Source organism: Falco biarmicus, chromosome 3 (assembly GCF_023638135.1).
Source record: "Falco biarmicus isolate bFalBia1 chromosome 3, bFalBia1.pri, whole genome shotgun sequence".
Taxonomy (NCBI): domain Eukaryota; kingdom Metazoa; phylum Chordata; class Aves; order Falconiformes; family Falconidae; genus Falco; species Falco biarmicus.
This window is the reverse complement of record NC_079290.1, coordinates 37,603,374-37,630,145: the sequence shown is the minus strand read 5'-3', so window position 1 is coordinate 37,630,145 and position 26,772 is coordinate 37,603,374. Positions and strand designations below refer to the sequence as shown.

General features: G+C 44.0%; 2 protein-coding genes across 5 annotated transcripts in view; one reads left to right on the top strand and one right to left on the bottom strand.

Annotated features, from left to right (window-relative positions):
* Positions 1-2,812, bottom strand: part of LOC130146744 (CUB and sushi domain-containing protein 1-like) — an 83,655-nt gene extending 80,843 nt beyond the window's left edge. The window contains exon 1 of one of the 3 annotated variants that reach the window (XR_008820994.1): positions 2,124-2,811. Coding sequence is in view for 1 of the 3 variants with exons in the window: in XM_056333217.1 (XP_056189192.1) it covers positions 2,124-2,263 (140 nt within the window). In the remaining 2 variants the exon portion in view is untranslated. Of the gene's footprint in view, positions 1-2,123 lie in introns of all 3 variants that reach the window. The other 2 variants (XR_008820993.1, XM_056333217.1) reach the window with 2 other exon arrangements.
* A 3,631-nt stretch (positions 2,813-6,443) lies between these two features.
* LOC130147085 (uncharacterized protein C1orf94-like) lies at positions 6,444-14,966 on the top strand. 2 transcript variants are annotated; one of them, XM_056333865.1, is made up of 5 exons: positions 6,444-6,734; positions 10,558-11,021; positions 11,949-12,124; positions 13,664-13,838; positions 14,547-14,966. In XM_056333865.1, the coding sequence occupies exons 1-3, from the start codon at positions 6,472-6,474 to the stop codon at positions 12,029-12,031; spliced, it is 810 nt and encodes a 269-aa protein (XP_056189840.1). In that variant the 5' UTR covers positions 6,444-6,471; the 3' UTR covers positions 12,032-12,124; positions 13,664-13,838; positions 14,547-14,966. The 2 variants fall into 2 exon arrangements, 1 of the variants encoding a protein (XP_056189840.1); XR_008821112.1 differs by lacking the exons at positions 10,558-11,021; positions 11,949-12,124 and having other exon boundaries at positions 14,547-14,958.
* The last annotated feature ends 11,806 nt before the right edge of the window (positions 14,967-26,772 follow it).

Here is a 26,772-nt window from a genome sequence, read left to right as displayed (position 1 = left end):
GAAACTCACTGGCTTCAGTGAAAAGCCAGCTGTATGCTCAGCTATTTTTCAGAGGAAAGACTATGAGTGAGAATTACTACTTGCAACTTCCTCAATGTTGATGAAAAGGATGTGTAAGCATCGTACTCCAGTTGCTGCAGGCAGAACACCATCAGAAATACGTATGTATGTATGTTTAAAAATTAAATGTCTTAGGGGAAACTAGAAACAGCCACATGCAAAGTTAGTGGTCACTCACAAGTGTCCTCCTCAAGGCTGCCTCACGGAACGTAGATCAAGACTAAGAGAACAAATGTAAGAGATGAGGGAATTTACCACAGCAATCCATCTCATCTTGGACCTTGTTACAGGTAGCAGAATTTTTCTTTAAAGACGCAGTTGCTGGTGGGTGTGGGGTAAAGTAGTCTAACAGGGAATAAAACATCTTGTCATTCCTATTAATATCTTAGTTTTAGAAATCATCTTTCATCCTGAAGAAGTTTAACGTCTGCTCCAAATCACAGGCCAAATCCCGAAAGAACCACTATGCATTTCAAATACTACTTTACAAAGCTGGAAAAAAGCAACCTGCAGATGCCCTAGGCACACGGACTTATCTGCAGTAAAACTGAAGCTGACAGGTCTTTGTTCGTCACATATCATTGTCTGCAAGATTCAGTGGTAGCCCTGACTCCAGGAGGGCTTTCTCTGCCACCTCACTGCTGTCCCAGCCTCCTCCTCCTCCCAGTGCCCCAGTACGCCTCCGCCTCGCTCATCCCCTGTGGCTGTACCACAGGCTGCTGCTGCCACGGCCCCTTCCACACATCTCATCCCTTCTATTTTCAGCAGGGAGAACTGTGCAGATCTTTTCCCCCATTTTCAATAAGCATGGATGAAAGGCACACGCGAGGAGGCAGCTAACTCTCTGCTAGCATTTCCACAGGCTTGTTTGGTTCAGAATTTTTTTTCCTCAGTGGTTCTGTTAGTTTTTCTCTCTTTCTCTCTTTATTTATTAACAAAACAAGGAGTTACACTAAGATATGAGCTTTTAAAAAAAAAAACCCACAAAACTATATTGGCAGAATAACTGGTACTATGAATGTTCTCATTAATCATCAATAAACCAAGCAGAGCATATTCTGAGAATACTTCCAGCTCATTCATGCTGCAGACACTTAAAAGCCAGTTTTGTCTGCAAGGTAGAACTCACTGGTGTTACTAAGACAGTTGTCCTTTGATTTTAATCCCTGTAAGGCTGAAATGATGCTCTGGACCAAAAAAAAGACTCAGCCAGCTTAAAAGGGTACTGTAATGATGTAAGAAAAACTGTATCAGTTCACATTTGGATTTACTCAACTTGCTGGAATGATATATGCTCAAAGTCACGCTGTTTTTATTTTCAAGTCAAGCTACACACGTAAGGACAGTCCCTAAATATTTGCTGTTTACACCAGAAATAAACTTCAGTCCATAGATATGATTTTGCTACAAGGGCAGTTGTGGAAACTAGGGAGGAGACATAGGCAAACTCCCCCCAAATTCTAGTTATCTTTTGCTATCTTTCAAGTCAATAAGCACGTATTTCACAAAAAAACATGATGCTGAGGCCGAAGAGCTCATATGAAGAAATAATCAACTTGAAAGGTAGGAGAAATAAGATAAAAGTGCTTCCATCTTCACGCAAGGCACCCTACATCTATTTCATCAGCTATGGGCAGATACTGGGGTACTGAAATATTGAGTTAAGATGCAAGGCAAAGACAGAAGGGGAAACCGTGATGGCATTTTTCAGAGTCATCTTGCATATTATACAGCAACTGTGCCCAAATGATTTGACCCACGAGAGAAGGGGAATGAGATCAAATAAAGCCACCTTTTATCACCCCATTGCTTAATATTGCTACTCCCAGAGGATACAGAGGAAAACTATCTTGTACGAAGCTACAAAAGTCTGAAGAAAATATACTCCTTATTGAACACTATAGGGAAGCATGTGCTGACATACAAGTGCATGCACACACACAGAGTGTCATATCCCCCCCACACATACCCCACACCACCCCGAGGAGATTAACACTGGGTCCTCTGATCTAAGTAGATCAAAAAATCATCCTAAAGTTGCCAGCTTTCTCCATTACACTTACCAGTCACCGAGACAGCCAGCAGCCCCACGGAGAGCAGCAGCACCTGGCTCCAGGAGCTCACTTCCACCTTCATGAGAGCAAAGATCCCCCATTTTCCCCAGTTCCTTCCAAAGCCGCAGCTGCATCCCGACTTGTCCCATCTCAAGGAAGGTTGCATGTCAAAGGGCAGCAGGAATGGGCGTGCTGGGGGTTGGTTGTTGTTGGTGGGTTTTGCCCCCTTTTTCCCCTTAGCAATTGGGATAGTCCTTAGCTTGGCTGGATGAAGAGGAGAAAGGAAAGGAGGGAAAAAAGCAGGTCAGGCTTGTGATTATTTCTATTTTATTTTTTCAGCCCAGAAAAAAATCCCACCGCATGGAAGGCTCTGAGCTTCTGCAGCTGGAATGAACCAAGTGTGGCAGCAGCTCGGGGAGAGGAGAGGCAAGGAAAGGAGAGGAGGGCTGGCTCGTCCCTCCCGGTGGCTGTCTCAGAGCCAGCTCCTCGGCATTAGCAGCACGCAGTCCTCAGGGATTTATACTTTTTTATTAGCCAGTTGATTAATTGCTCCCATATCTTTGTCCTCCTCTTCACTAAACGCTGCGGAGGGGAGAGGGTACAGGCAGCGTGGTAAGGGGCTGCTGTGCAGCCACCGAATAGATCTGCCTCAGTTTTGCTTCCCCAAACCGAGCACAATCCTCCCACCAGCACCCGCCCCACCAGAACCTACAAACCACAAATTGTGCTTTAGCATTGTATTTCTTTTTAATGCACACTACACGTTTCTTGTACAGGAATAAGTCCCACAGCCCCCTGTTGTGCGTGGACCACAGCACAGTATGCATACGTACACACACCGGTAGCATCTCTGCTATTAAGACATCTGCCAGAGCAATGCAGCCTCCTGGAGTGCGCCCCCCCCCCCCCCCGTAAACAACTTGATGATATTGACACAATTTTTGTGATGAAGGAAATGGTTACAAATCCAAGAAAGATCACGAAAGAGCCACCCTCCCCTTCCCCAGCCTGTGACTTGTCGGATCCCCAGCAAGAGTGATACCCCGAGACTGGTGGGGCAGGTTCGGCTGAAGGTGGGGACGGCTGTGCCCCCTCCAAGCCACCAGGCACGCTTGGCTGTAGTGTTGTTACCCCTTCGCAGGGCTGGCGAGCGCAGTATTTCTCCACGCCCCCAACCCCCACCGCCCCCTTTTTTTTTTTTTAAAAAAAAAAAAAAAAAGAACATCTATTAGTACATTTGTCCCTGCAGCTGCGTGCAAGATGGGGGAAAAAAATGCAGCCCGCTAAAGCCACATTCAGGAACTTAATTCTCTTGGTAATGATGCTCATATCCTACGGACAACAAAATTAACTCCAACATGACAGCAAAGCTTTAAAAAAAAAAACAAACAAAAACAACACAAAAAAACTCGAATATCCCCCCCCGCCCTTCTCGGCCAGAACCTGCTTCGCCGTTTCCCTTTTGACAGCCAAAGAGCAGCCCCTCGCCCCGACCCGCCCGTCCTGCCTGCCGAGCTGGGGGTGCCCAGCAGCCCGAGCGCCCCCCTCCAGCCCTGCCCCCACCCCCCTTCGCTCCCCGGGCGGGCGGGGCAGCCCGGGCGGGGCGGGGCCGCTCCAGCAGCCCGGCTCGCCCAGCCGTGCACTAGCCAAGGCGGCGGCTCCACTCGCCGCCCATCCCCCTGCCCGAGTGTTTGGCATTTGCTGCAAAACCCCCTTCTTCAGTCTTGTTCCGGTTGCCTTCAATGAGCTTATCTGACAGCTCAAAACCAAATTATATCGAGGGCTTGCAAATCTGCCCCTCCACCCCCAAATCAATCTCCTTTCCCACTCACTTTCCCTGTGTCCCCTCTGCATTTCAATCCTTCCAGTGCCTACATCGTGCACCGATGCCAAGAGCCAAGGCGACCAGGGCTGTTACATGACAGAGTTGCTTCATGTCCGTTTAAACTACAGTATCCTATTCAAAGAGACCTTATTGTTCAAAGGCACAGATCCAAATATAAAAGGATCGGAGAACAGGGTACCACACTTCACGGCTCCATCCATTGGCTTTCCCTTATACAGCTATTCACCTCCAAGCACCCCCCCCATCCCCCTGAATTTGCATTCAGCTGAAGATGCGACTTGGTTGCTGCACACCCGCACAGTATCGGCTGAGCCAAAGTCAGCTAGCCCTGCATCAAGAACAATCCACAGGCATCGTAAAGTCATTGAGGAGATACAAACCCACTTTATTCCTGGTTAATAAAATCATATCTATTTCAAATCAAGGGTTTCCTCCCAAGTAAGTTTCCTTCTCAAAACCACTAAGTTTCAGGGTCTAACTCCCTCCAAAAAATACTGCATTTGTTTGTTAAATGGACAAGACCGATGACTACAGCAGAAACCATCACTCCAATCGCCCGCTGCTTCGATTACAACCCATCTCCAACGGGGAAGCGCGCGCAGGTTCTGGTCAACAGGCCATTTCTAACCCCTACCGCTCACTTTGCTTTTCACCTTGCAAAACTACCTCTCTACTACAAGAGAAATCTTGTCTTCAGCGCAAGCACCCACCAGGAGACAAATTCTGCTCTGCAATGCCACCCGCAGTCAGAGCCCGCGCTGAAAGGAGTCCGCTGCCTTCAGACTTCACGGCCTTCCACCTCTCTGCAGACACTTAGCCAACATTTTGATACTCCATTTATCACACAGCACCTCACCCTCCATGCCAGAAGAGTCTGATCTGTTTTGCGATTCCTCCAAAACAAAACAACAGCGACTGCAGCATCCCCGAATTTCAGTTTAATCCACGGAGCCCAGAGCAATTCACAGGTCTGAACCAAGTCCTCACAGTACCTTCCTGGAGGAAGGGAAACAGACTCGGACAAAAATCAAGGACTTACTAAACAGAGTGCCAAAACCTGGTTTTCCCTCAAGTTTTGACACAAAGCCACATCCACGGGGCTCTTTCTCTCTCCCTCCTCTCTCCTACATGCATCACGCTCCAAAGAATGCGGACAGTACCCTGGCTGCTCGCAAATACAACCACTCTGGTGATAGGAGGAACCGTAGAAGGTATTCACACTGGGGAGCATCATCGCATTCCCTAAAATTCTAAGTACCACAATTAGTACTTTGGTATGGGGGAAAAAAACCCCAAAACGTCCTACTGAATGCCCCACAATTTATTTGGTTTATTCTCTTAATCATGTATTATCACTATTGGGGGGGGAAAGAGCATTTACCCAGGCATAACCATGAGTCGAGAGAGAGGTAGCTATGAATACTACCTCTATCAGCAAGAAACTGCAGTCACTATTTCACTTACATGACAGGAGAGTCCAGCTCTGGATTATCTGAAAGGAGATCAGTACAGAGCCAAGATCTTAGTGTACAGAGTAATGATTTTGGTAGCAAAGAATTCAAAACACAGCTGTTATATCTGAAGGTTTGCACCTCCCTTATATTTAACATGTCTTGTATTTTCATACCTGAATCGAGTTTTATAGCCCAGCACCCAAAATGCCTCAGAGGATGCTGAAAAGAAACAGTACACAGAGCATAATTCTATAGCCCTGACGCTGAAAAAATATGCAAGCTCCAAAACTGAAAACGAGCTCTTTTTCCACGGCAGTGGAAGGGCTTACAAGGTGGCAAGACGTATTTTTGCCCTCCATGACAGTGGGGCAGAAGTGCCACCGTGCTTCTGGAAGCATGGAAACGCTCATGACTAGAAACACTGCAGCAGCAGCAGCAGCAGCGCTGCGGGCCCAGCTAAGCAGGCTTTGTGCCGCTCGCCGCGAGCGATGGCGGATCTGGAGTGGGCCGTGAAGAGTTTCAGGGCCACAAATCGCTCGAACAGACATGGAACGTGTCGCTAGATGGGCCTCGGACAGGGATGTAGCTCCTCCTTTTGGGGCTGTGGAAAAGTAAGAGTAAATGGGCAGGGCCACCCCTCCTGCCTGTACTACCTCCCGCACACAAAGCCCCTGCCCCTCATCTGGTGTCACTGAAAGACGAGGGACCGAGGGCAGGAGGAGGCAGAAGGCCCAGAGGGACAGTGCTGGGTGCACTCCACAGGGCTCGGCCGCCGGCAGACACCCGGGAAGCGGCACAGAGCCCAGCCACGGGGAGGCAGGGACAGCTGCCTGAAGATGACCCGAGTTCTTTAGAGATTGACGCGGGGGAAGGCTCCCAACCGTGTGGAAGGCCGCACCGCTGCCATTTCCATGCCTGCTGCTGGGAGCCCAGTGGCCGTTGCCACCTGTCACCCTGCCCTGCTGCCAGGCCCTGCGGTTGCCATGGCTCTTCGTTACCAACACAAACCGCCTCCTCCAGGGAGACAGACCATGGGTGAGCACCCAGAGCCCGCAAGATGCTCCCCGGTACGAACATGGCTCCAACTCCAGTCATCATATCTGAGGGTCAGCTCCCCCTGGGACCTGTCCCTAGGCACACCTGGATCCATGAGGACACTCCCCCGGACAGCCTGGACGAGGCCTGCCACGAGATCTGGAAACGGGTTCAACTGCTCGCTGACAGGCTGCACGCGCCGGTGCTGGTGCCGCCGCTGCAGCACATCCTCTGCTCCGAGCTGTCTGCGACCTTTCAAAAACACCGCATCGACTCCCTGAGCAGGTAAGGGACCTTCAAGCATCGCCCAAGCTCTAGCAAAGGCGGCTGCTGCTTCCCTTTTCACACCTTCCCAAACTACACTCCTGTAACCCGTCGAATTGAAAGCCCGGGGCGCAGGGTACACCAACTGCTGTCTGACAGCCTCCCAATGAGGCAAATTATTCCCACTTTTTCCACGATATTTTTTTTTTTTCCCCAAAGAAAATTTCTTTGCCCATGAAGTCCGACTACTTCAAATTCTGAAGCACCCTAAGTGGCTGCTGCATTTGCTTCCCCACAACATTTTAAAGAAAAAACAACCGTACACACATGAAAATATTTACAGGGAAGTGAAAGCAGCATTCAAAAAGAGCAAAATCGAAAATTAAAGTGTTGTAAGGAAGCTACTGTAAACAGCTGATCTTTACAAAGAAAGGCTGGATTTCGCACAGAAAAATTTATGCCAAGTCATGTTTCACAGGACAAATAACAGTCAGAGAAGGAAGCAGGCTCTTCAGATTAATAGGATAATATTTACTCTATGCTCCCAAAAGAGAAAAAGTAAAATTCATAAATCCAGCAAACAATCAGCAAACATTAGTACATGTCCAGCTCTTAAAGTCCAAACAAAACACCATGCGAACCTGGCCCGTCTTGCTTGGTACACAAAAGCGTCAACAGTTATTCCAGCTTTTTGAAAAAATAACCTCACACTTGAGGAAACTGATGATTTTACAGACGAAGACACCAAGGCACAGAAGGGGAATTACCTAACACTACGTCAGGTAGAAACCTAGGAATTACATCTTGGACTCCTGGCTCCTTTCCTTTTTCCTCCATGTCTTAAAGAAGCTAAAATCGTAAGAGAGGAAAACCAGCTGAATCAAGAATAACCAGTGAAGCCCAAGGAGTTGCCTATAGCAGTAGATGAAATTATACAGCCGAGATATCTTTACAATTAGCACATGCTCAGTTAACCACATATTTTGGTCCTGCCAGCTGCTAAGAAGTCTTAGGAAAAAAGGCACTACACACACCACTGAGGAACTATGAACTACTAACAATCTTAACTACATTCTTCAGCAACGTATTTTACTCTTACAGGAATATAGATCTGGTCTTCAGCAGTAAGTCTACTGCAGCAAGGCCAGCCTAACGGACATGATTTCTAGCCCACTCAACCTGCAATTACCCTGAAGCCAGTGCAACTGGGCAGAGCCAGCAGATGAAAATAGTTTCCTTTTTGCTGCTTTAGCGGGAGGGTGTGAACTTTAGGACCCCCGGAATGAAGGCAGCAGCCAAGACGCAACTACAAGGACCTGAGACAAGCTCAGCAACTTCAGTTGAGACTAAATTAAAAAGGCTGCAAAGTCCAGTGGTTAAAGGACTATCTCTGGGTTCAAAATAACGATCCTCTACTCCTTGTTCATCTGCTGATCTACTGAGCTGAGTTACCTCTGGCAATTCATCTGGCCATTTCTCAGCAACGTTTTCCTGTAATTAGCTAGCAGGCTCTTCAGGACAGAAGTACTCTCTGCACACACACTCGTACAGCAGAGGACATTAGGGTCTTTGAGCAACTGGGATCAGAGTCATTGAACCTTCCAACAACAGCCAAACTGAAGTGCTAAAACCAAATTACTGTACAGAACTCAATGAACTGCTTTAAAATGGAAGCAGTTCAGGTGAGACAGCCCTAGGTCTGGGTTTTACCTTTGAGGTAGAAGCTTCCATACCCTACCTCGGCTACCTCTAGTAATAGTCCTGAAAGACTTACAGAAAGACCGATTGAGAAAAGCCTTTCCGTATATACCAACTGTCAATAAAAGGTGTTACCCAATTCACCAGCTGCCATAGCATCAGTGGCCAAAATGATACCACATGACCTTGCTCAGTTTAGCAATCCTTAATTATTTTAAAATATTGACTTATGCAGATTGCTATTATGCTCATTTGAAAATGTATCTGGAATCTTTTGAACAAACAACAAGTTTCACCTTCCTGGTTTCATTCTGGAGCATCTGGATACAGAAGAGCAAGTTATTAAGAACACCCAGAGCAGGTGGTGACATGAGGAACCTCGTTTGTTGAGGGGTCACTATTTACCACATAAGGAGCTTACAATCTTCCAGGAGAAGAGGACAAAGCTTCATAGGCAAGCATCAGAGCTAGCAACACGACATGCAGCATCTTCAAACACATTCAAATACAGGGGCTCCAATAACCTAACATGTAAGTCCAAGAGAGAGACAAGGAGCATAGTAGCCACCTCAACTTTAAGTCTCTCTAACTACAGTCAGAGCACAAATATCAACAGGTTCTGCAAGGCAGCAAGAGTGGAGCCAAAAAACCCCGCAAGATTTGAGCAGTACAAGATTTGAGTGAGAAGCTGCAGAATCAAGGCTGCAGCCTGTGAAGCCATCAGAGACAGGAATCCCACTGAAAGAGGAGGCAAAAACTTGTGTGAAATAAGCTGTAGTCAGAAATAGCCTAACGATTTTCTGTTTTCATATCTACAGTATAAATCTGTTGAGGTTTTTGGTAAAGAGAGTATCTATGTTCTTTAAAAATAGGAGGGAAGCAGCACCATACTAATTATAGTAATCCTATGATTAGAGATAATTAGATACATTTACAATTTAGAATTTCCTAATTTTAGCTGTTTGTGAACCATCTATGTATCTATATAGTGTCTGCACAAAGCATCAGTCTTTTCTCAAACTAAGAGGAGTAAAGTGATAATAAAGTTATTGAACATAGCTGGATGTGAAAGGGCAAACTGGAATTTAAATCAGAGTTTTGAGTAGGTGACCACAATCGGCACTGATCAGTATTTTGGGCAGGTAACCATTACAGGTACTTAGGTGTGCCTTAAAAGAAGACAAAATTGTTCAGCTCTGACAGCAGCCCCACAGTAAGGTCCCAGAGGACCTTGGGGGGCTACAGAGGTGCCTTGTGATGCACCCTACAATTACACCATCTGACAGTCTTATCTCCCTGTATCAACTGGGAGACTGTTGACGAGTTACAAATACAACACCCAGCTCTGTTAAAGCCTTACAGGGGATAAGGGAATCGTAATGACCAGTCAGTCCAAGGAAACTCAGGCCTTCACCCTGCAAAGATTTAAGGCTCCACTGAGTCTTGAAGGTTGAAAAAAGCTGGAACCTGGAGAACAAACAAGGTCTCTCCCATTAGGGACACTGGGATACAAGGCACAAACCAGAAAACTGTTTTCCACATCCAGAATCGTTGGGTTAATTTTACAGTGTTTGACAAACAACATGAAAACCACCACAGGGCTTAACTGTGCAGGTAAGGCTTCTCCACAAACTGTTGTGAGGGAACTTAGTTACTACCAGCTGCTCTAATGCAATGGCAGAGGAAGCCTTTTAGTTCTGCCTTGTGGCAAGTGTAACCCACCTCGAAGCTTGTTTACTTCATTCACACCCAGTGCCTGCAAAGAATCACCTTGTTTGACACAAAAAACCCTTAGATTTTTGTTTACAATCAAAATATATTCTGACCCACAAATATTTTTAAGCATATATTCTATAATGATTCTTTGCACACCTATAATGCTATCATCCAACTTTGCTTTAGTCATTCTTGGATAAACGCATTAACTAAGTTAAGATATTTCCCCTCCCCCCTTTATGTGGTTCTTGGAAAAGAACAGTATCAAAGCTGAAATTAGGAAATTTTATTCTGGTTAAGAAGGAATACTTGAGTTTTACATAGAACACTAATGAGATAGGAATGCGGGGTTTAGGAGGAGTCAAGAGCAGCAGAGCTCAATCCTAAATCAAACCTCTTTTAGCAGCAGCCATCTTCTATCTTCTTACAGCAACTACTTGCCAGATGAACCAGAGGGACTCAAAAGTATACGCAAAGCAATGATTGGAAACAGAGAAAGGGAGATGAAATTAAGAGCTCTCTGTAATGCTCAGCTTTCTGCTAAACCCATGATCCCCAGCCTTCTGCGTTCAGTAAATTCCCAGAAGAATTCCAAGGGGCTGGAGGGTGGCAGCGTGACAGGCGCTCACAGCGTGGAGGGCAGCAAGCTGGAGTTGCCATTTCTACTGAAACACACAGACTCTGCCAAAGGTGCAGACAATCAGGTAACAGCTGAGGAAACAAAGGAAGCGAAGCAGTTGATACAGAACAGCACGTCCAGCTCTGCCAACAGTAGTACAACTGTGTCATTAACAACAACAGCACAAAGTCAAGCTCCAGGACAGAAGCAGCAGCTCCTACCATCTGCTGAGATTTGCTCCAAAACAGATTCTGATGCAGTCACAAAGAATCCAGGTATGGAGCTGGGCATGGTCCTTGAACATCAGCTGGGAGCCACGGGAAAACCCAAGCGTAAACTCAAAGCTGTTGAAAAGCACGTGGCAGGAGCTGGTCCGGCATCACTGCATCGTTTGCTCGATGGTGATGTCCTTTCCAAGCCCTGTGTAAGAGACCAAACTAATCCTCTCCATTCAAGAATTCCCGTGTTACACTAGGATGTTGGTATCTCCCCTCTAACTAGCACCTACCCAATGTCCTTCTCACATGCGGGAATACAAGTACATATAGGAAGGTCATGACCATTTCTGTTTGGTCAGTATTTTCTAGGAGCTGGGGTTTTGGGTTTGGGGTGTGGGGGGGTTGCGTTGTTGGGGTTTTGGGGGTTCTTTAGGTTTTGAGTAGTTGGGGGTTTTGGCAGGGTGGTGTGTTTTTTTGTAGCATCATGATTTTTGGGTTCTGTTTGTGAGACATTTAAAAAGAACCTGATTTTCACAGAGTATTCGTAACTACGTTCCTTGAAGGATATCTTAGAACAGACAAAAGCAATGGTATATTCAGATCTCCTGTTTAAATTTATAGATTAGATTTATCTGTCTGGAGACTTAAGATAAGGATACTACAACAGAGAATAAGCTGATTCTTATCTCAGAGTTTTGAACTAGGGGCAAAGGTTCTTGTTCTGGTCTTACAGTTTCATTCATTCTTATGGCTCAGGTAATTAGCTTTATTCCAGGCCCTGTGGGTCAAGAGTTTAACGGCCCTACAAGTGAATTTGAACTGCTAATTGTTGAGTTTGGGTTGCTGCGGTACAGAACTACAGCCTGCAAAAGTAACCGGTATCTTAAACAGATTTTGCTTTACAGGCAAATCACATCCTCTTAATTGCAAATGTTCTACAGAATGCGTGTTTCTTAATATCTTTAACCTTGTTTTGTTTTGCAGTAACTACTACAGCACTGGATAAAAAAAAAAAAAAAATGCTGAACGCAATGCAAGTACTTCAGGCTTTTCTACTACTTCACTGACCACAGCATCACATCAGCTGGCGCAGCAGAGCCTGAGCTTCCCTCCATTTTCCATCTTTACCAACCACTCAAACTTTTTTTCCACAGTTTCAGGTAACATAAAATGGACCCTCATTTTGTGAGAAGATAGTAGAACACCCCCAGGTCTATATTGACAGACACAGGGCACCACCTGCTCCTATTTTGACAGCTGCTTTCTGATTTGTAGGGTAGAGCAAGAAACCAGATTGCTATTCTACTACAGTAAGTTACACTAAGTGGCTTTGGGGTCACAAACAAAGCTTTAACAGGACACGTAGTGTAGTCCTCTGAGATGGCTGTGATGGTATCAAAGGATGGTGTATTATTGACACAGATACTGAATGCTGATCTCTCTCAGGCTTCATTAGTTTCCATTTTTATCTTGTACTTACAAATATTTTATCTTGTATTTACAAATATTTTGACATAATAACTTAGGACAAATGCTTAATGTCACTCCCTGTTTACAGACTGGGATACTACTTTCTTAGTCTAGTGAAACAGGACCGCACAGCAAAGTAAAAAAGCCAACTAAGATTAGGAAGAAGCCCAATACTCCAGTTGAAAGAAATAAAAGAATGAATACTGGGAAAGCCACGTAGCCATGGTTTTCTATGGGCTATGCTCCCCTAGTTTCCTTTGCGTCCACTAAAAAAAGCAATCCACAAAACTGTACCAGAAACAAAGCTATGGTTCTATAGCAGGACTCAGTTCATCCTACAGGCTGTCAAAAGTTGTCAGCAGCCTGCTATAAAAAAAGAAAGAGGGTGGAGACACACAACCCAGAGCACAGGCGTTTTGCTGGGCTGAGCTCCCTCGGAAGTTTACAGTCCAAGAATTTTCCCTTTTTCCATTATGTCAAGGATTAGTTAGCACAACAGATACTTACTTAGCATAGCAAAAACACATGAATTTTTCCCCGGGCAGAACAGAGCTACAGAGTGGAAAGCAGATTCCTATTGCAGAGGTCTCAGATTAAGGAGACAAAGAGAAGTTCGCCCAAAGCTAAGAAATACTTATCTCAACCTGGTTTCTTTGAGCATAACATACCCCTAAAAAACTTACACAAAAGTAATTAATGGACCAATTCAGACTGTTTTAAAAAAAATCAAGCTTTACGTATGCTTAACAGGGTCCACATCACCAGAGCACAAGGATGCCATATCAGCAAGCTCCACACTCTTTCCTTGGACGGTATTCAAGACAGGTGTGTTTAAATGGTTATGAATATGCTTTAATTTGCAGAACACAGATGCTAAGCACAATAGATTAGTCAGAGCAGTTTGTCAAGTGCCCAGATTGACATTGGTGCCACTGCAAAAATAGATTTGGGGACAAGATGCTGAACCGGTATAAAGTTCATACAGCGTGCTGGAGCACCGTGCACTCCCAAGAGCTCAGGAGATGGCCTTGAGCCTCTAACTGAAAACATTGATTGCTTACACTCCAGTTTTGTACAAAATTGGCAGAGACCACTGTGTGTGTCTGAAAAAAACATTTTCAACAACTCCAGTTTCCATTTATGGGGCTACGACCTTGTCAGTATTCCCGTCCCACCTTTTTTGTTTTGTTTTTTGTTTTAAATTGATGTTATTTCTTTTTCCTCCCCAGGTAGCTCTATACAGCCCACAGCACGTTTTCCAGCCACCTTACACTCCAATGTTGAACTACATCCACCTGGTTATCCATACCAGCAGATGACCTTACCAGCAACATCCAGCAACATCCAGGATCTACCACCAATGGCAGGCAATGGGATCCAGAATCCATTTTCTCTTTCCTATGGGTATGGCGATGCAGATTTGCTTTCTGGTTTTTTCAGTACTTTAAGGAGAGTTAAGGACAGTGAACCTGCGTGAGGCTAAAGACTTACTCAGCAGTGGCTTTCCCAGTTACATTCTCACCAAATTCCAAATCTGAACAAAATACAAGATTTTACTATAAGGTCTAAATTCTAAAATTTTGGTACAAAACCAAGGTAATTAGTTTTGGGTGAATGAAGCTGAAACACTGTGCTATATGAGATGCCACCTACAACTTCCAATCAATATTATGGATCAAAAGTATAAACACCCTTAACTTAAAAAGGAAACGCTTCAACAGGCTAGAAACCAAAATATTCTAACACTGTCAGAATGAAACTAAAGGATTCATTTTGATACCTTCTTATGAAAACTGTAGTTCAAATCAACATATTCCGAGGTTGCTAAAATAATGGCAAAATCTGGTAAAATGATCTCTGGAGATTCAAGTTCTATATATCATCTTCTGTTCAATGCTTATGGGATAGACAGGAATAGCACATACTTCCCCCCTAGATCACCTTCCCAGAAACCAGATTACACATTAAAAAAAAAACAAACCAACCAACCAACCAAAAAAAAAAAAACCCAGCATATAAATGCTTCCAAGAGCTCCATTATTAGGAAGAACAATTAATTTGAAGTTAGATGTAATCTCCTGAAGCTTGACTAACTTACATTTTCTGTTTTAGGTTTAGTTCTGTACCTGGAGGATCTGCGACAACTAACCTCAACTACCTTCCAGCAAGTGCTATGTAAAATTTTAAGTGAACAGAGTTTTCCTATCCTAGCATTCAGAGGAAGACCTACTGTCTATTTATTATAGGTTCTATGGTCCTATACAGATTTCATGTTTTGCCCGATGTGAACATTCCCATCTAGAATAATCCCCTATGATTTATAGGGTAAGAAACAGCTGCATGACAATTCAACTGAAATATTTTTTTTTTTAGGATGACAGAATAAGAAGGGGCTTTTTTTGTTTTGGAAGACTGAGACAAATAATAAAAAATGTTTATATACGACAAATGCCCAAGTTGCTTTGAATTGAGTGTTGGTGCAGTAAAGATGGTTGATAGAAGAGTCTTGGCCACAAATTTCAGAGATACTAACTTCAGTTGTATATTCAAAGTGAGATTAACAGCTGAGTGGTGCAGCTCCATGCATGACATGTTCCTGTCTTATTACCTCAAACTCTTAACGCTAATCCAGATGCTAATTTGACTCTTAATAGTAAAGAAGATCAAGCCATATAGCTTGTATGGAGAATCCTGCTTAACTATATTCCCTTGGTTATTTAACTCAGGAATTTCAAGGCTCTAACTTTTGACAAGGAGCCTTTGCCCCTGCAAAACAGCTTCTGCTTTGTCTGGAGCCTGCACCCTTCCTGCGAAGGGAGAGCAGCAAGGAGTCTCTAGAGAATGGCTGTGGCCATCTGTCTGCTCCATTTCAGCCACACTTTGCTGGTTTGGAAGTAGAAGAGTGATTAGACAGGATTCTACAGCCTGCATGATACACGTCAGAACAAATTATCACAAAAGTCTCTCCCAGCCTTAAAACTAGTGAATAAGGTGTCAAGCCACAAAGATCTGACAGGTTGCAATCATCCAGCCCTACACCCAGCAGTATGCGAGTCAGTCTGCTTTTACATTCAAGGAGACGTATTTACACTTTGCTTAAGAAGGATATTGCACCCATACAAGTCAAGATTTGAAACTAACTCTACACCGCTTAACAAAAGCCTGGGTATTTCACAAATAGTTATAGGTCCTAAGAAATACAAAGCACCACGCATTCCTGGAGGAGCCAAAAGGACCAAATACGCTTAACCTCTGTGGGCAAAGCTCTTTCTAAGAGGACAGGCTTGAATAGCAGCTCACAATACAAGCAAAAAATGGAGCACACTTCCATTCACCGAGCTTTAGACTTGGCCCCAGATACATAAATACCAGCTTTTTTTCCTCTCCTGGTAAATAACAATAATCCTGTCAGTTTTAAAAAATTAGCTCCTCCTTCCCTTTAATTGTATTTAATGTAAATAATACAACCTAGTTGTATAGACTTAGCTGTAGCTAGTAAAGAATTCACAGGGTACGTTTACTCCCTATAAGGTTGTTAAGCAATTTTACAGCGATCCTTCAGGTGACACTTTGCACATTATAACTAGTCTGCTCCTCAGTGTTCCTCTTTCCACACTGCATCAACATCTATTTTGGGTTACCCAGATGGCCGAGGTGATCTAGGATAATTTGTAATAAGAAATTCATACCTTGGCAAGATGTGCCAACTAGCCCTGTTTTCTCTACGTACTGCTGTAGGCCAAAATTTCAACTAAGAAAAGCCAGACAAGCAATTAGGAACCTCTAGTGTTTCCACAAAGCATCAACGTTCTTCACTCTCCTTGCCTTGTGGGTAAGGTGACAGGCTGACAACATAACACAGTCTGAAAGACTGTTAAAGTAATACCAAGGCAGACAGAAGAAATCAAAGCCAAAGCCCGTGTATTGCTTACGAACTCCCAGCACTACCAGCAACAACGATCTTACAGTCCAATGCATCTCATACCCGAAGAAAAGGGGACGCTAGTACAGAGACCACCTATATCTTTCCACCAACACTCGATTTGTTGGAGATAAGCAATCTGGGCCAGACATACCACTACTGTACCACAGTTCAGTCTAGAAATCAGGGAACTGAAGATTAGCCAAGATGCAAAAATGAGCTACCTCCAGAGTCCCGTCAGGAATGGGGGCTGTAAGATCATCAAGGCACAAGCGGTGTAAACCACAGCTGCATCCCTCTGTCAGTAACGCTAGCACAGTAAGGCAGACTGCATCGTTTTTCTACCCAAAATGCTTGTTTTCAGCCCAGAATCAAAGATATTCAACGAAGATGCTTGTCAATATTTTTATTTCTTCCTCATTACGCAAGAAGTGGCTGTGGGCCCCATGTATAGCTGCAGAAGTATTCCAGTTTTCAAGAGCTTTTTGCTCCTACTTGGAAATCCACTGTTCCGGCCTTTCACAGCACACTTCTCCCAAACCTCTAGAAGAGATCGGAAAGGAAATTATCCCCATTTTACAAACAAAAAAGCTGAATTCTGGGAAGTAAGAGCTCAAAGATTTCATCCATGCAGTTTAAGGACACTAGCTACAGGCAGTCAAACAGATACTCAGGAACACAAACCAGAATCTAGAGGGCACAAAATTCACGTATACTTTCCCTCTAGCTTGACCCTTTTTGCAACACCTTTCCAGGACATACCGCTACTACTTGATGTCATATGCAACTTTCCAGCCAAACCCTTATTTCTTCCATAACTTAGTCCTGAGTTCGCCCCGAGTTCCTGTTGCAACACTACGTGTCTTCTACCATAGCTGTTACAGGCTTCCTTTCAAAAAGAATTTTACAGAACAATATAATTATTTACTTAGGTTTTTCAAACCCTAAACTTGGATCAGAATTTGCTTTGGCTAAAGTCAGGTATGTTCTGCCCCAGTAAATTCCCTTTCTCTTAAGTAAAATAGAAGCTTAGATTTTCCTACAGTTAAATCCACTGGCTGTTTTTCTCCCATATTCCTAATGCAATTAGCATAACGAGATAAAGGAATCAAGTCCTTTTCCTTTTTTCTTCCTTTATAAAAGGACTAATGACAAACCGGGAATCAGAATCTGTATTGAATTACATTTGCCACAAAAGAGTTCATTAAGTAATAGCACATAATAAAAATCGCCTGTCAGCTTGAAGGATAGACCAAATCCACTTAACGAAAAAGCTGGTTATTTTCTAGAGCCCTCTATAGCTCAAACAGTCAATATGAGCAAGGAGAAGGACTGAGAAAAGGGGAAGTTAGGAACGTTTCAGATACCAGCATGCTAAGCCAATTTCAAGACCCTTGTCTTAGACGCAGTTGTAGCATGACCGAAGTAAGATTATGCCCACGGTAGCCCCGTTTCTCCCTCATCATAGCGGTTGCAATAGCTCTTTTCCCAGGAAAAGGATGATGAGGCTAAGGGTGTGACAGACCATGAGATGCTTCAGCAGCCAGAGTATCATCAGGGGACCTGAATATCTACCTCACTCCAACATATCAAATGGTCCGTGATGATGATGATGGGAGCGGGGCTGCATTTTCTGCCCCCAGCTTCCATGCACAAGGCTGAAGCAGCACTACTATATCCTAGTGGAGGAGCATCGCTGCTCCCAGCCTCGCCAACCAGGAATCCCAAATATAAAGGCTCTTCTGACTTGCAGAGTCTGTGCTCTCAGCAGCAACTCTGGGAAGAGAGAGCAGAAGGATCAGTGTTAGTCCTTTGCTCTAAACAAGCCATATTGGCTCCTGACAGAAAACGTGCCTCCCTTTCTGCATCCAGCTCACTTGCTGAGTAACCAAAATCCAGGCAAACCATCTGCACTGCCTTGGCTCAAGGGATTTGTTCCAAGATCCTTCAAGTCTCGTAACACGGCACTTAAGAGGAAGATTACTCCAGGTAACATTCAGTGCCACAGAGAGAGCTCGTTGGGAGTAAAGGTCATCCGTAACACGGCATTGCTATGAACCTACGGTGCCCTTCTTGCATGTGTTTAACACAAGTCTCAGAAGAGCAACCCCTCTTCAAAAGGGTCAGTTCAATTTTATTCTCGTTGACTTCACCATTTACAGATTTAGTCCAAGACACATTCTTAGTGGTCCTATTCTTCCACATATCCACAAAAGTTGTAGACAGCAGATTTACACAGTGCTTTAATAAATCTCAGAGCAGAATAGATGTAGAAGCCCTGTTGTGGCCTCTACTCAACTGGACCCTTCTCAGGCAATTAACCAACCCAAACTAGTTATGAATGTCAAAAATAATCTGCTATGCTGTTCTATCTTTGAAAGCCTCACGTTGCAACACAGCGAGGATGGAAACTCCAGGCCCGGCATGGTGATGGTGGAGTCCGCCTAGCCGCACCTCTGGTCCAGGCAGACCTTCAGAGCTTTACCAGACCTGAAAGTACAGTGAGCATGGATCTGCCACCGCTCCTTACCAAACTCCTACCTGGATTATTACCAGGAGCTGCTCCCATGTCCTAAGCCAGCCTTACTGCTTTTGAACCAAGTCCCAACACAAGCTTCATACAGCTTTTCAAAGAACTGACATATACAGGCAAATGCTGCCCTAAGAAAGATAATTTCAAGACTGATCATGCCTATACGAGTCAGAAACCCAGGGCCTAGCTGAGCATGCTGTTTCCCCTCCTTCTCTTCCTTTAGCATCAGTCTCCTCAAAAGTGTTTTCAAATAGTCTAAGCTTACCTGACGTCCTTTAAAAATCTGAAGACTCATGTTCAACTTCTATTGATCCCAATTACTTACAGATGGGATGACAGTGAAAATGGAAACCTTGTATCTGGGGTTGTACAAACTTCTTATCTATCTGCTGCTATTATTTTGCTTAATCATAGCAAAATAGAATTCCTCTCTTTTGCCCTAGGTCATCTTCCCTCACTGTAAAGGGGGAAGTGAACCGTTTTTGCAATTTGTATTACTTTACAAAAACTCTGTATCATGAAAGTATTTGTTTACACATACAATAACTGGCATTGATTTTTAGTATGCAAAACCACATCAGCATTATCAGATTCTCTAGAACACCTGGCTGTGTTCATTACCGGCCAGAAGCCATTGCCGTCACTGACTTCAGACACAGTTTTTCCCCTTTCAAACATGCCCTTGTATTGCCCTGCTGATCAGATTTGCAGAACGCCCCACTGACTAATAAAAAGGTGTGCTGAAGATCACCTCCCTCCTGGGTAAAAATGCTACCCTTGCTGCTCTGCTAAAGACAGAATCAACTGGAGGATGCAACAGACGTTTGTAGGAGCTGCAGATACCCGGAGCTGCAATACTATTTTGGAGGCAGAACCATCTCCATCTGCAGGCACAAAAACAGCCTCTCTCTTGCTTCTTGCTTTCTTCCAAAAGCCTCACACAGCTTGTGCTGCTACCACTGCAGTTTCACCCAAGTAATTTAGTCCAGCTACGCAAAAGAAACCTTTACAAAATTAGCTTGCATGGTCCCCAAGTCCATTAAACTTAAGATAATGTGAGGAAGGGGGATTGATTGAATAGCTATTAATCAAAGGAGGGGTTTTATTCTTGTGGTGTCATAAACTGCAGAAATAGAGCTCTAGCAGTTTATTAAATTACAGGAATGCCAAGAAAAATAGATAGCTTTAATAATACATTTTTGCCTATCTGTTACATTTTATATGTAGCTTGCAGAAGAGAATTAAAAAGTTTTCTACCGTATAAAATTTCTGTTTAAAAGGAGAAAAAACCAAAATAGATTCTGTCACTGATAGAGAATACAATTATTCTAGGCTAAAAAGTTTTTTCTTTTGCTAACGTGTGAGATTACCGTAGTTCAGAGCCTACGGGAGAGGAAGGGGGATAATTCCAAGATAAGAAACCGTCTCTAAGCTTAAAAGCTCACATGAATTAGCTAAGAAAGAATATCAAAAACCCAGATGTCTCATACAGGCAGGCCCGTCTTTGAGGGCGAAAGCTCTCTGGCTAGCACACCTTGTCAGCGCTCCACCACCACCCTCACAGCCTGGGCTCACCGCAGCACCCAAGTCTAGCAGATGCTACTAAAGCAGCAGAGTACCAGGCTGCCTACGGACTGCAGCAGCAGGTCACAGGTCAGCAGCGGTGTCTAGAGGAGGGGGGAACTTGGCCAGAAACCCCTGCCCTGCACCAAGATGCAGCCCATCCCAAGAACTAGGAGATGCATTACTAGCATCTCCAAGGCCAGACAGCTCGTGTGAAACCTTACATGAAGAACGTCGCTGCTCACTATCCACCCTTTCAGCAGGGACAGCCTTCTTCTGCTTAGCCTCTTCAGCTGTTTCTACCTCTTAATTAACAGGTCAAGAAGCATCCCTCTGCATAGCCCCAGGCCCACCAGAATCCAACACTACCTCATTTTTTATTATTCTCCCACCGTCCTACTTCCTCTCAATCGACAAGACTTCCCTGTGATTCCGCATAAGCACACCCATCCCAGCTTTTGCAAGCTGCCAATTGATGCGCGTTATCTGGATGGAAAGCTTCCACAGAAAATGCCCAAATACTGCTGATGAACTGAATTTCTTTCCTCTGGGAACAAGACTCAAGACCGCTACCAAGAGATATTGTGCTGCGATTTAACATGTGGCATGTCTAGCATGTAGCAAATAAACGTGAAATTCTGAACCCGTACCCTTAAGAATGCCACAAGCAGTAAGGCTTACGTGTTTGAGATGGCTCATTTATGTTGATGAACCAGAAGCCAGTTTCCACGTGACATTCCTTCAGTCTCTCAGCTGTGCTTTATATACTGTGCTCAAAAAAACTGTCTTGCAAAGACAGACATTGATAAGTACATTGTACTAGTAGGATCTCTTGGTAGGGAGCAGACTACATGAAGTCTGTATTTATCAATTTAACAGCAATTGCATGGGGGGTGTCTATGCTATTCACCAGGTAAATCCATCTGGCAGAACGCTATGGTTAGGCACAGCCCAAGGTTAGGAGAAACATACTTAGGAACAAATCCAATGTGCTGGCATGTGGATTTAATCTCCTCTTCATACTCACCTCTCAAAACATGGCCCTGTTAATCTTTCACAGATGCTTCTGCAAAAGCAGAGCTCATCAGGAATGAAGTGTCTTATTGAACACGCACTCCTCTCTCACCTCTGAGAGCAGATTTTGTCTCCTGGGATGAAGGAAGTATCCTGCTGAGGAAGCGAGCAGCAGGAAGCAGTCTCTATATATTTTAACGTTTCACACTGTGCTTTCCTGTTCTTTTTGGCATGATCTACGGAGCTCTCTGCTTCAGCATTCAGACAGACACAGAACGTAAGGCTAGAAGAAAACTACAAAGGTCCCTTAGTCCATCTCCTACCCTAAGGCAGGATCAATGTTACATGAAACTTCTGCCTAGATGATGTATACATGGTTGACACAGGTAGAGCTGACCCTGCCTTGGGCGAAGAGATTGACTAGATAGTTTATTGCACATAGAAGCTATTCATGTTTATATGGCATGTCTTCTTAACAAAAAGGAGAGAGACTACCACAAAGGAGACCAACTGTTCACCGAAGCATCCCTTTCCAAACATTCACTGCCATTGCTGTTAGACTTTACCGCCCATGTGACTGTTCAGACCAACTTCTACCCTCTCTGTGCAATTTCCCCCCACAGGTCTTGTAATCTGCCTGTTTACGGAACAGTTAACTAAACTAGGCACACATCCTCCCACAAGCATTTTACCAAAGGCTGCAATTAATTGGGGAACACTGGCTTGGTTTGGGGGCTTTTTAAAATTAAAACAAGACTAGGTATTTTTCTTAAAGGGAACTCAGTTAGGGATTAATAGTTCAGTGGTTTGTCCACCTATTTCCTATAGCATCTTCTGTAATAGAAATAGTAGGTTTCTAATTCAAGCCCTACTTTTCATGCAGAATTCAGTGCTCTCAATACACCCCTAATGCTCTTGTTTTCGCTAGTTCATTTGTTCAAATGGAAGCAGATGAATTTCAGTTGAAAGCTTACTACCAGCTTCACTTCAGACTCCTGGCCCATAAAGAAAGATTTTGATGCCACCTTCTTGCATTGATGAGAAACTGTTAGAACTTTCTTGCCACTGGTTATGAAGAACCTGGCATGGATTCCAAAGAATGAAGAGGGGAAGGAGGGTTTTTTAATCATGGGCACTTAAGCATTCCAGTTCTCTGCACATCTTCACAGATACTGGCACGGCTCAGGGATAGGGAGATGTACTGCAGTACTCCCGGATTTGTTCTGGCAGAAACCGCTACGTTACTCTTCCCAAGCCAGGAAATTGCCTTTGTCACAAAGTCTTTCCCAAGACTTCAGCTAGCACACAACACTAACGCAAACACACAACTCCGAAGTGACATAAACCTATACAGGCTGCAGGCACTCTTCCAAGCCCTCTCTGCTCTTTAGCTTTCTCTCCAGAGCTCTTTAACTCCATGATCTCTTTCCTTGCTAAAATTGCTCATACACAGGTTTACTCCAGCAGCTCACTGTAACACCCATGCGTTCTAACACATTGTAAACAGATTGCAACAGACTGCATCACACCTTTAGTAGCAGTAGGAGGCTGAAGGGCTGACTGTCTCAGCTTCTCTCCCCCAGCTCACCCCTCCGTTGTGCTCAGCACAGGATCCACGCCTGTTCCAAGACTTCCCTTCCAGGGCCTGGAATTGAAAAATTGAAAAGTTTGGCTACACGTGAAAAAGAACTAGCTCAGACTGCTAATAATTCTTAACGTACACATCAGTAAGATATTAGTTTTACAGTAAAGCACAAGCCTCGAGGAGCAAAAAAGCTTCACGAGACAGTGTGACATCACTGTAGGCAATGGAACGGTAAGCTCAGAAAAAAACAGGTCAGCTGGTCTTGCCACTTTACCTCTGTGGGCTTTTTTTTAACCATTCTATACAATCTGTTACCCACTCATCCTCTTCCAGTGGATGCGTTCTGCCACTCACTTGTGTGTGCTTAAAACTGAGATTCAGGAGGTGGGTGCGTTCCGTTACTACCCTGCCTCAGTAAGATATCTTACGTATTACACAAGTAACTGATAAATGCTCACTTGCTGCTCTGGCTGTGCTTCACCATTTGTACGCTACCAAATTAATCCTGTTAGGAAGTATAATATTCAGAGCATTTATTCCTTACTTCCTTTCATTTGTATAAATACGTTGCTCTGCCATGTTTTCTAATTGCTTAACATCTGTTAGAAGGAAGCAAAAAATAAACACATTATGGCAAGAACAAACTGTAATACCCTTTTACAAAGTGAAAGCGTAGAAATGTTTTATAGAGTGGGCTGAGCAAACCAAGAATACCAAAGCCAAAAACGCAAGAGTCATCCACCCCATCAAGTGAGGAAAAGCCTTTGTGATCAAGATGCCCCACACTAAGACAATTAGAGTCACTCAGTTCAATTTTACATTTGATTAAAGTGTTCATTTACTAAAAGTGGTGTTTGGCCAAAACCTAGTACATGTGAACACAGGAAAGTCTGAAAGAAACATCTTCCTAGCAGCATCCTGAGCACTTATTTAGCATGTGGGAACTCCTCAGGTCCCTGTGCCAGCACCCACTTACCAAGTTGAACATTGAAGGGTACGCTGCCAGTTTAGGGCCAAGTGGTGACACTGGCTTCATTTACAACCACCAAAGCCCCCTTCGATTCACACTGACTTTGAGTAGCATTTACATCATCCCACAAAAGCTAGGGACAAACAAGAGCTACAAAGCCGTACGGGTATCCTACAGCACAATTGCCATAAAGCGTCAGGACGCTTCTGAATTTCAGGTTTGGGCTAGCTTTGGTCTTCCGTTTACAGGCTTGCTGAAACAACCTCTTAGTGAACCCCGCCTAACAGAGATACAGCTTATACTAGTAAAAACGAATCACGGTAAGTGGCTAGATCCTTCTGCCAGAAAGAACAGAACAGTTAGAGTCTTAATTAACTTGATTTTGTCAGGATAAGAAATACTGCTACAATCTTTCCTTTGCTCCAGCCTGTATTTACCTTCTGTTTAGAAGAAGAAAAACAAAGCCTAATTTTACCTAATATACTGTTAACTCCCAAGGTGTAACCTGAACCTGCTGTACATCACTTGCACATTTCAATGTCATTCTGACAGAGCTGACAATGCAGTTAGATTTTATTGTGTGATTTCATGAATGACTATTTATTAACCACAGGCACAGAGTCCTGTAAATAGCATTTCGGTTTTGTGAGCTTTTCTTTTTTAAATGACTTCTCTGCTACATCCATTCTTTGCCTCACTCTCAGAAGCATGCCAGTTATCAACTTGGGACTAAATTGTGTGCAAATGAAGAATTTCTTGACTTTAGTACTTTCCCTTCCATATTTTGTAAGCTGAAGTCGAGCCATTCGCTGAGATAGAAGCATCTTGTAAAAATGGGAGGGGGGGGGGGGGGGGGGGGAAGTGGGGAAATCACTTCCAAAAGATATTTCACTGAAATTGCCACTCATGGAGCCTGATACTCTTCGAAAAAGCTAGGAGGGGAACAGGAAAAATATAGGTGTGGTGTAAGTCAGCTCAGACAGTGGCAATTTTAGACTCTACACCTCCTACACATTCTCAAGACACACACAAAACTCTTGCAGTCCCAACACAGGATTCATTCAGCTAGGACAGTCACCTCCAGCTTCAGGACAGCTCACATGCTCCTTCCCTCCCCTTGATCACAGCAGCAGGGATGGGCAGAAGCATTTACCAGAGGGATGCCTCTCTGGGAATATCCCTCCACTAAAGCTGCCACTCAGGGACTCCTGTGCTCCGCACAGCAAATTTTGTACTTTCTCCCCCATCCACCACTGGATGCTGGCTATTGGCAGAGGCAGGCATCTTTTCAGTACATTTACCCAGTACTTTAAAATAAAAAGGGCTTTTTCCCAGGACTGTGAGCTCCTGATAATTATTCAATACAAATTTCAATACAAAACTTCCAGCGTCTGTTTCCTATGAAGAAGTACGTTAGTAGTTCCAGTGTATCCAAACACTACAGTCACCACAAGCAATTCACACCACAGCAGAAAACAACCCTATCCACAAGCTTTGAGGAGATCTTGGAGAGCTAGTAGGCAAAAGAATTCAGTTGTTAATGACCACATCTGTTTATGTTTGACTTCACTCAAAGAAGGCAGCACCCTGATCAAGAGCACAGCCTCACAGGTTTTTTTTCATGTGTGTATAGTGAAGAACACACAGCTATAGGCACTTCTGCTCTCTCTGCATGACTTACAGTGCAGCAAAAACCAAGGAATTTTCTTCCACGGTGAACTGACTTGTTTGGCGCAAGCCTTACAGAAGGACGATTGCAGGAGCAGGTAAGACCGGACCCTTCAGCTACCAGCCTTAGCACCATTTAGCTGATATATTGTACATTAGTAAGTCCATAATAAGCCTATAGATACACATCTGGAGTCAGTCGTTTTGCTCTGGTGTAAATTACAAATACCTCCACTAACTCCCGGAGTTACATCAAAGCAAGAGGTAAATAAGGCCCTCACCATGTTCCCTCTAAGGACAGCCTGCCCATCACGGGTTGGTTAATGCACTTTGCTGCTAGTTCTGGGCTGTTCGCCATCAGTAGCAATTGGATTGCAAGAAAGGCAGATATCTGGTTCCAAATGACATTTTATCAATATCTGTCTGTTTACAGGTGTCTGTCATAACCTTCAGATACACTTAAATAACTCATTCATCCAAGCATTGAACATATGCTGAGAAGATTCATCAAGCAAATGCAAAACTACTGCTCAAGTTTTTGCCTTCTAGAAAAGTGTTACCTTCCCTTGCCTGAACCTGAGTGATAGCATGGCCAAGTCTTCACAGAGTCAGAGGGGCTGGTGAAGCAGATATTCACCCCAGAAATAGGTTTGCTGCTGGTTTTGGGGTGGTTTGGGTGGGTGTTGGGTTGGGGTTTTTTTCCCTATTTTCAGCAGGAATTGTTATTAAAGGTTTCAAAAAGAAAAAAAATCCACTTTCCTGGAGAGCTCATTTTTTCTTTACAAGACAGGATGATGTTTAGATTCACACCAGCTACTGCAGCACCCTGTGAACACTGTAGCTCAGTTCCACTACATGCCCACTGCAACGTAAGGCGAAATAACAACATCTATTCCATATAACACCTCAGTATTTCACCTTTTCTGGATTGTGATACAGCAGGACAAACCTATGAAAATTCAGAGCCAAACATTTTAGCCTCCCCTGAACCGGAGAGTTAGACCTACTGGTCCCCAGCCTGTTCAAAGACCTAGTGAACCTCTCAACACACCTGCAACTGAACTTCTACTCCAAACTTCAAGT